This window comes from Octopus sinensis, linkage group LG1 (genome assembly GCF_006345805.1).
Source record: "Octopus sinensis linkage group LG1, ASM634580v1, whole genome shotgun sequence".
NCBI classification, from domain to species: Eukaryota; Metazoa; Mollusca; class Cephalopoda; order Octopoda; family Octopodidae; genus Octopus; species Octopus sinensis.
The window spans coordinates 134,687,142-134,694,964 of record NC_042997.1 but is presented as its reverse complement, the minus strand read 5'-3'; the positions used below and the strand labels follow the sequence as shown (position 1 = coordinate 134,694,964).

Sequence of the window (7,823 nt, the reverse complement as noted above, 5' to 3'; positions counted from 1 at the left end):
ATCCTTTCGGGATCGATAAATTGAGTACCAGTTGTGTACTGGGGTCAGTCTAATCGACTGGCTCCCCTCCCAAAATTTTTTGGGCCTTGTGCCTAGAGTAAAAAAGAATTTTTAATGCATTATGCAGTTTATATTGTCTACTACAGATATCTATCTATTTATCTATCTATCTATCTATCTATCTTCATCAACTTCTTCAAGTACCACTTGAAAAGGAAAGTGAGAGTAGAGAGGCAAGTTTTGTCTAGCGAATGTTTTAAAAAAAGATGGATGAATGTAGCAAGAATGGCACGTATGATGACGAAGCCACCTTGAGCATAGTCCTATGAACCCAAAATCGAAAACAGAGAGTTGCTTATTTGCAAAAAAAAAAAAAAAAAAAGAAATATAAAATGTGACTTCATTGACCGAGGTTACCGTGGTCTTTTCCGTAGGCTTTTCTTTCCACGGGTAAACCTACCTGTCCTCCCCTTACACTTCATATTGACATTTCTGTGATAACGATCCCTATGATCAATTTTTTTTTTTTTTAACCCCCCCCTTTTTTTGTCCTCTTCTCTTCTCTTTTTACGATCCCTTTTGATCGAAACTCCCCCTTCCTTTTTTTTTTTTTTTTTAAACCTTCAAAGAAAAGCTCTACCTTGTAATTTGTTCTATCTGTGTGCAGCCCTGTGTGGCTAATAAAGAACATATCTATCTATCTATCTATCTATCTATCTATCTATCTATCTATCTATCTATCTATCTATCTATCTATCTATCTATCTATCTATTTATCTATCTATCTATCTATCTCTCTTTGTTTCTATTTATCTAGCCCTCGATCCATTTATCTATCTATCTATCTATTAACACACCACATATATATTTATATACGAATGTATATATCTATATATATAGATAGATAGATATATAGATAGATAGATAGATAGATAGATAGATAGATAGATAGATAGATATAGATAGATAGATAGATAGATAGATAGATACGTTTATATCTATACGTATTATATATATATTATAATACATATAAATCTACCACACATACACACACACACATTATATAATACATATATACATATATACGTATATATATACATCATATGCCATCCATATATAATATATATATATATATATTATATATATATATATATATATATATACATATATATATATACATATGCATACAAAATTACATAATTACAGGTATAAACCTGATCTTGTAGTCTGGATAAAGTAGCTACAAATTTCTCAATAGTTCAGCGTAGAAATTCTCTTTTTTACTGATCTTCAGCTTAATATTAACATCCGCTGGGCAGAAAATTTCCACAACTGTACGCAGTTTCTCTTCTCTGGCCCATATCATTATATTAGGTCTGTTGTGCTTACATTTTATTGTGGGCTTTATAGAGACCTTCCACCAGTATTCCTTTTTATTATGAGTGGGTATGGCTTCTACCATACAATGGGTTCTTATTTCTTTGCACTCGGAGTTATCCTTCTGCAGAATCTCATTATAGAGTGTCCTAACTACAACATCGTGGCTCATCGGTAGATAATAACGTGATGACATTTTCGAACAACCGCTTATGATGTAGGTGATATCTTCGGTGTTAATTCGAGAAAGTCTGCATCGGTTGTCACATTTTACTGCTTTTCCATATTAGACACCTTTGATATCTGTATATATGTATGTATGTATGTATGTATGTATGTATGTATGTATGTATGTATGTATGTATGTATGTATGTATGTTTGTATGTATGCATGCATGTATGTATGTATGCATGGATGCATGCATATATGTATGTATGTATGTATGTATATTCAGGCGTGTCATTGTGGAATGAAGCTTGCTTTCCAGCAACATAGCGCCAGGTTCTGGCTCATTGCGAGGGCGGGTAACTGCCACTACAGTTGCGAGCCGACCGGGGTCTTTTGTGTGAAGCTGGTACATGGAAGCTGCATGAACCCCATCGTACACACGCACACATACACGCAAGCACACACCACACATATTTATTTTTATTCTTATTTCTACATTCATTCTCCTATTTCCATATATACTCCTTATTTCTTTTCTTTTCCAGAATAACTCTTTATATTGAACTCCAATGTTTCATTCTATTTAACCACCTCACATCGTCTCTGATAAAGGGTTGTCGCTAATATCTCCGAAAAAGCTGCAAGACTAACTTTCTCTTCATAAATATCATATAACCTTGCTTTGTTTATCTCATTTTATCTAACGCACACACATACACGTGTGTGTGTGTATATATAATATATATATATATATATATATATATATATTATATATAGTTATATATATATTATATAAAAATAAGAAAATGGAGGAATAGATTCCTTTCAATCATCAACTTACAGATAATACCAATTCATATAATTATTAACTAATTGGATAGGAACATCCAAATCAAACAGAATAAAACAATATACATAATAATTAAGATAATACCATAAAACTAATACATATAAAATAGATCTACGACTGTTTCAGCCCGTAGATAATGGTATCTCATTATGCCTATATTAGTCAGATGTATTGAGGTAATATGCAGTTAAAAATGAGTTACTATTATATATATATTATATATATATATATAATTTATATAATATATATATATATATATATATCTCAAGAGCCTCGTCAGAGATTATAAAGTACATTATGAAGATATAAAATGAAGATATAAAACGCAAATATAAATATGAAACAAAGTACACATACAGAAGAATATGTATACATATTATATATATATAGTGTATGTAGACATACATATACATATATATAAGTATTTATATAATAATATATTTGATTACTGTAACTTTATGTGTATGTATATTATTATGTATATACTTATATATATGTATATGTATGTGTACATACACTTATATATATATAATATAATATATATTATATATATATATATGATAAAACATTTTACTTTCGCCCATATAATGCAATAAATGAACTAATTGCATTGCAATTGTTAGCATTTATGTATTAGCTTTTGGGTAATTCACTGGCAGTATATTGGATACATGATATCTCATAGTGGGTTACACTCATAACCCCTATCTCACTTTGTACTTATATATATATATATATATATATATATATATTAATAGTAATGGTATTACAACAAAAGAATGAATGAGACCTCGATATTATGTAAATAGAGGAAATTATCTGTAATATAATATGTGACAGTTATTCGGTTGCCATAATAAAACTCCGAGTTTCGGATGTCGGGGCGGAAATCTGCTCCTTCATAACTGACGAGATGCCGGAGCAGATTTCCTCCCCGACATCCGAAAGTAGGAGTTTAATTATGGCAACCGAATAATTGTCACATATTATATTACAGATATGTGTGTGTGTGTGTGTGTGTGTGTGTGTGTGTGTTTGTTTGTTATCTCATTTCATTTAGCATATATAGATAGATAGATAGATAGATAGATAGATAGATAGATAGATAGATAGATAGATAGATATAAAATAAGCAACAGGATATCCAGAGTTGATGCAGTACGACCGTTTCAAGCGGCTCCATTTAATTGAACAATGCAATCATTACATAAATTTAAATAGAGAGCTATCCTCAGCTGCAGAAATAAATAGAATTAATGTAAACAATCGGACACATGTGTACAAATTTATCTAAATCCTCTGAATATCCTGTTGCTTATCTTGATTTTATTCACCTTATTTTGAAATTGTACGGATAATACCGCACTAATTTTTGGTGCCTCAACTGAAGTACCTAATTCATCTGAATCTAAATTATTTTGGTTAGATAGATAGATAGATAGATAGATAGATAGATAGATAGATAGATAGATAGATAGATAGATAGATAGATAGATAGATAGATAGATAGATAGATAACGGTCTTACATCTTGCAGCAGATAAATGCTATAATGGACACAACAAGGAATATGTAGCTTTATAATCTGACAAGACGAGCTGAGTTTAATCCTAGGTGCGGTGAGAGCCTCGAGCCTTCTATCTATAAATACTCTAATATCTATACAGCCTTGGTTTTTTATCTTATTACGCATACTCATGTAGATAGATTAGATAGATAGATTGATAGATAGATAGATAGATAGATAGATAGATAGATAGATTGATTGATAAAATAGGCAAAAGAAATAATAAAGTATGTTAAAAATAGAACAGAAAACTACACAACACAATATTTTACTAAGTTCCCGCGTAATAAGACAACTCACTGTATCACATCGATTAACAGGTAAAAGAGGAAACAAATTATAAGCTATGTCCTGGTTACTTTAGACGTTCTGCAATTTATATAGATCACTTTTTCCTTCACTTAATATCGGATCCTTCACTTTGCCGGAAGAAAATGTTTGCGTAATTTAGCTAATTCTTCCTGTTTATATTTATAAATTTTTATTTTTGATTAAGCTTTATGACATATGGTAATTCCACTGCGTTAAATATTATATATAAGTAACCTCAGAGTAGCTGGTATCATCACAAACAAATATTATTTTAAAAAGCTAACGCTCTCAAGATTCTTTTGATAATATATAAGTATCTAATACTATTGTCAGCCTTTCCATTCCAAGTGACCAACTGTTATAATGAATACCACCAACGTAAGTAAATACACATCGTTAATATCAACTGTCATATTTATACATTCAGTCTTATTTCTATGCTTACTCTCGTATCATTCATGGAAAGATCTACCTTTCTTCAAACATGTGAACCATTTTGCTTATGTACCTTACTCAGATTGGTATTATATATCTGAAGCATATTTTTATGGTTTTGATATATTGACGTAATTATTTGCTTTCATACACACACACATTCAAATGTAGACTCGTATATTTTTATGCATTTATTATACACATGTAATTATTTGATCTCACTTCTAATTTATCTAAAACTGCAGTTGAATATAGGTGAGCGAAAGATTGGTAGATAAAAATGTAGAATTTGTGAAAATACTTTAAAGAACCTTAAAACAGAAGGATATCAATCATATAATCTGTGTATTCATTTATCTCTGTATTTATTTATCTATTGGCTAATATAGAGAACCCCTTAGGTCTTGAATGTCCATTGGGTCGCTCTAAGAAGGTTCTTGTCTGAGGCATAAATCCGGGCAAGGTTGTTTGTGGAAGACCAGCAGTTGCCCATGCATACCAGACATCCATCTCCAGGCCACAAATGTTATAATATAGAAAGGCAAATGCCGACACTGCTTGGCACCTGTAACGTCGTACCTCAATTCTACTGCTGAGGGTCCTGGCGAAACGTGAAATAAAGTGTTTTGCTCAAGAACACAACATACAGCCCAGTCCGGAAATCGAACACACTACGTCATGATATATATATATATATATATATATATATATATATTATATATATATATATATATATATATATACTATATATATATATATATATATGGAGATAGATAGATAGATAGATAGATAGATAGATAGATAGATAGATAGATAGATAGTAGATAGATAGATAGATAGATAGATAGATAGATAAATAGATAGATAGATACGCACACACACATATGTGCATAACTGGACCCGAGTGCTCAAATGGTACTTAATTTATCGACCTGGAAAGAATGAAAGGCAAAGTCGGCTTCGATTGAATTTGAACTCAGAAACTGAGGACAGACGAAATGGTGCCAAGCATTTTGCCCAGGCGTGCAAGCGGTTCTGCCAGCTCACAGAATTTAAGGAATTATAATTCATTGAAACAGGGATCTTAAATATAATTTTTTTTTTTGATACTCATATTTCACAAGAGGCTAAACCTTAACCGATAGTTACTCTCCCTTCTGTTTAAAACTCTAAGTATCCATCCCCGCGCGATGATTTAGTTTCACAAAGCTGAATGATAAGTATAATGTGACATTCGCACATTGTTTGATTCCTTTATTGACTGCAAAATATAATTTCGAAGGAGCAATAACTTCATTAAAACACGCAGTGATTATAAAATGACAGAAATTTCTGCTTTACATCGTCAACGAAACAATCAAAGATACAGCGGGCATTATTGCGAATTTTGGCTAGGTTGACGTTGTCACCTAATTACTGAAGTAACAACGATAAATTTCTTGAGAATTTTTCGTCATCCGTGCTGTTCCTCTAAACATCAGATATGTCACAAATTCAAATGTTGCCGTTGGTTGATGTCCTACTCTTTTACATTGAGATCTAAATTCAGAGAATATCACGCTGTCATAATAGTTTGGTGAAAATATTCTCTACAATATTTCAATCTGCAATTTACTGTATTTCAAATTAAATACAACTCTTGCACTTAGACACACAGAGTTTGTTAAATTTCGTTGTTTACTTAGGGGTCCATATATGCATCAGGCTAGCCCATTCCTACTGTTCTTCTCATACTTCTCATTTGTAAATTTACGCCTTTAAATACGGATGTCAATAGTTTATTGAAGTCTTGTCGTAAGTATTTCATTCATTAGTTTTCTCTAACAAAATAAACCTGTATACATTACAATGAATGCCCTCTAATCTTTTATAAACTGGTGTAAATATATAGCTTTATGTGTGTGTTTTTATGTGTGAGTGAGAGAGAGAGAGTGAGCGAGAGTGAGTGAGTGTATGTGTGCTACAGTTGTGTATTATGCTTCACTTCGTTCATTCATTTAGCTGTGACTAAATTGAATATATTGAATATAATTACTGAACTTGGCATAAACATTTTATATCACGCAGGTTCTTCTCCGAGTTGTGATCTTCCTCCTCACCAACGTCGTATTGCTCATATCCTCGGCGTCAATTCCGACTCAATGTAAAATACCAAACGACTTGAAAGTCCAATACAAGAAACTATACAACACAGCGATCGGCAATAACTTTTTCCTACCAGCTGAAATGGCTCCAGCAGGAAGTGACCAACAAGCACTGACCGTAGGGGATAAAACTTGCCCGACATCTTCTGTATCTACTGATATCATTCGTGAGCGTTCAACCTGCCCATGGTACCTGAAAATTACCCACAATTCCACATATTTTCCTCCATCACGCACTGAAGTCGTGTGTCGCTGTACAGACTGTCTGGACTCTGACAGTAACCACCAATGTGTGATGGTTTATACTCCAATGACTGTCCTGAAACGTACAGCTGAATGTGTTGATGGATTGTACGTTTATAAACCAAGTGTCATCGAGGTAGCCACAGCCTGTGCGTGTGCACGGAAAGTCGATGTAATATCCAGAGGAAATGGTGACGAATACGAGTCGTAATATCGGCCAAAATCATCGAACATTCAAATGTGTGTAACACAAAAGTTTTTCATAATGTTATGGAAGTTTAAGTAAACCACTGTGTGGTTGTTATACGAAACATGCACAGAAAAAAATCATACAAGCGTGCATATGCAAATACACGTTCATTATTATTTCTCTCTGCAAGATTCTCTGAATCCATATCCATATCAAATAGTTGCTTAAACACTAATACCGAGTCCACTAATATTTACGTTTATGTAATATTTACATAAATATTTGATTTTTATGTGCGCAGTTTTTACATACTTTAATCTTATTCATTATGTATGTGTGAGCGGATGTTGGCGCGAGTATCTGCTTGTGTATATATGTATTTGCTTGGGCACAGATGCTCACATATATATACGTCACTACAAGTATATAAATATTTTTTTTTTTAATATATTATCTAATTTTTACTATGTATATATTTAGAATTATATCTATCATCCATAGAATAATTATAAAAGTGTTTAAATATATTTTACCGTT

At 32.1% G+C, this 7,823-nt stretch overlaps 1 protein-coding gene across 1 annotated transcript; it reads left to right on the top strand.

The window, feature by feature from the left end:
* Positions 1 to 4,544: 4,544 nt before the first annotated feature.
* Positions 4,545 to 7,542, top strand: LOC115210653 (interleukin 17-like protein). Its single transcript, XM_029779310.2, has 2 exons — positions 4,545 to 4,652; positions 6,777 to 7,542. The coding sequence occupies exons 1-2, from the start codon at positions 4,638 to 4,640 to the stop codon at positions 7,305 to 7,307; spliced, it is 546 nt and encodes a 181-aa protein (XP_029635170.1). The 5' UTR covers positions 4,545 to 4,637; the 3' UTR covers positions 7,308 to 7,542.
* Positions 7,543 to 7,823: the final 281 nt, after the last annotated feature.